Source organism: Opisthorchis viverrini (genome assembly GCF_000715545.1).
Source record: "Opisthorchis viverrini unplaced genomic scaffold opera_v5_421, whole genome shotgun sequence".
NCBI lineage: Eukaryota > Metazoa > Platyhelminthes > Trematoda > Opisthorchiida > Opisthorchiidae > Opisthorchis > Opisthorchis viverrini.
The window spans coordinates 106,261-108,485 of NW_008752082.1; the positions used below are offsets into that span (position 1 = coordinate 106,261).

The 2,225-nt window shown below is 39.2% G+C and overlaps 1 protein-coding gene across 1 annotated transcript in view; it reads right to left on the bottom strand.

The window, feature by feature from the left end:
- The window catches only part of T265_10921 (hypothetical protein), a gene marked incomplete at both ends in the record, with an annotated part of 5,851 nt that extends 5,673 nt beyond the window's left edge, over positions 1–178 (bottom strand). Inside the window, one exon of the mRNA XM_009177437.1 lies at positions 44–178. Within this exon, the coding sequence (XP_009175701.1) occupies positions 44–178 (135 nt within the window). The remainder of the gene's footprint in view (positions 1–43) is intronic.
- Between the last annotated feature and the right edge of the window lie 2,047 nt (positions 179–2,225).

Here is a 2,225-nt window from a genome sequence, read left to right on the forward strand (position 1 = left end):
CTTGTGTTTGCTTGCCATTGTGGGCTCCCTGCGTACTTATGACACTTTTATGCGTGGCACATGGCGTTGAAGGTACATTTTTGCCATTTAATCTCACACCAGACCCAGTATGACGGTCACTTTGTGCCTGATGTGCGAGTCTTGACTGTGCTAGCGCACACTGCGCCTTGAAGAGCATTCACCATTGTTTGTCCTTTCTTTGGTTGTTGGTCTTTAGACGCGTGTTCCCATACCAAAATCTTTACATAGTTTGGGATTCACCTCATCAGACTGGCACTGTCTTTGGCATGATTTCGAACGAGACGTTTCTCTCTTTTCCCCCATATTCTCCTGTTACTCTTTCGCATTCATCGCTTGCACTCACTTTTTATGTTTGTGACCATGCTCTTCAAAAATAAATGATAATAGTAGTAGTAGGTCGAAGTTCAAGTTTTAATGTGAATCAGTTAGAATATCTTCTAGTGCAATCAAGTGCATTAAAATACTACATTTTACTCATGCCTCAAATGAATACGCGCCTTTGACAGCTTACTTATATCATACATACTTATCACACTATCATATCTTGTTCACTGCATGCCCAAGGAAGCTCTGAACGAAAGGCTTAATCTTTGGTCGTCTGCATTAGGGAGGACAGCAAACAAGACAAGATGTGCGATTTGTACTTAAGGAAAAATTTTTTTCAGTGAAATGTGGTTCAAAAGGAAATGGATTGAAGGGGTTTAAATTTGGCTTTGGTTTTAAGATAGCGAACATTTCTATTGCTCTTTCCCTACAGTTTTACATTAAATCTTCCTTTAGGGTCAAACATAATGCCACAGGATTCATACACACTGCACCGGACTTACTTTTCACTGTAAACTTATCATTAAGTCTTTTGACCGTTTACTTGTTCGATGAGCTGGACCATTTGATTGCAGATGTTTCAACACCAATCGAGGTGACACCATCAGTGAGTCTTCAGGGATCGTACTGTTTAGCACAACGCACTGATGTCATCTCAATCGATGATGAAACGTTTGTAGTCGAATCACCCAGCTCGACCAACAAACCACAGACCATATACGCTGCTCGAACTACCAAAATTCTCCTCAGTAAGCTTTTTGTCGACTATCTGCACTTCTGGTGACCTCTGCGATAAGTTTATATAAGAATCAAATAAATATCTTAAGAACAAAATGGTGTCTTGGAAGCAAAATGCTGGTCAAGATTGTACCATCAAAAGGGTCTCCTTCAGAAGATGGTTCATCAGAATTTAGATAAGCGAGTGACATTCAATAACCCGGGCAATTGTTCTGGGTGTTGTAACATCGGCGAAATCAACCTGAGAGATTACAGTGTGAGAAAGGCCGTTGTGATACAGTTTGATATAAGCCCTTGTGATGTGAGCGGTTGAGTCGACTGTCACCTTTTGCTGCTTAACCGCAAAATGTTATTGCATCTAATTTAAAACGCACCTGAATGACAATAATTGGTCACACAGGATATACCGGCTGACCAAAAATACGAGGCTAGCCTAGCTCGTCCTTAATTTAGGTGCGTACATTCCGGATTTGGTGATCCAATCTTAGCACTATGCAGGTTTCTCTCTTGGGTTGCAGTCAGCATTTTATTCTTTAGATGCTACGATTGACTGGCAGGCAGTGGAGCTCTACATATTCATAATCCTGAGACAATCTCATAGATACAGGCACTTAGATTACTTCATGTATATGCACCTGTTTGATGCAAAAGCTGGCCAGTAGGCCATAAGTATAAATAACCAGTTATCTTCTAGGCGAATTTTTCCTTCTTCAGTCAATATCTGTATGACATATTGCCATTTTGACGAATAAAGTATCTTAAACCTATGGATGGCCTACAGAAACGCCTGTAAAGTGTTGTGCGGTAGGTACCGTATTATGGTAAGGCTTATCTTCAGGTATCATGAATTCAAACAATTTCCCGGCGCAGATGTTCATTGCTATACCATCATGTTAAGACTGAATGATCACTTGATACTGGCCTCTGACAGTTGATTTTGACCTCTCGGATCTACGTCAGTAACTTGCAGACACTACCTGGCAACAAATAAAACTATCTATGTCTCATGAACTGTACATAGGTGGGATTTGTTCACGGAGAATTTAGCTGAATTGTCGATCTTTGCATATAGTATATATATATATATATATATATATATATATATATATATATATATATATATATATATATATATATATATA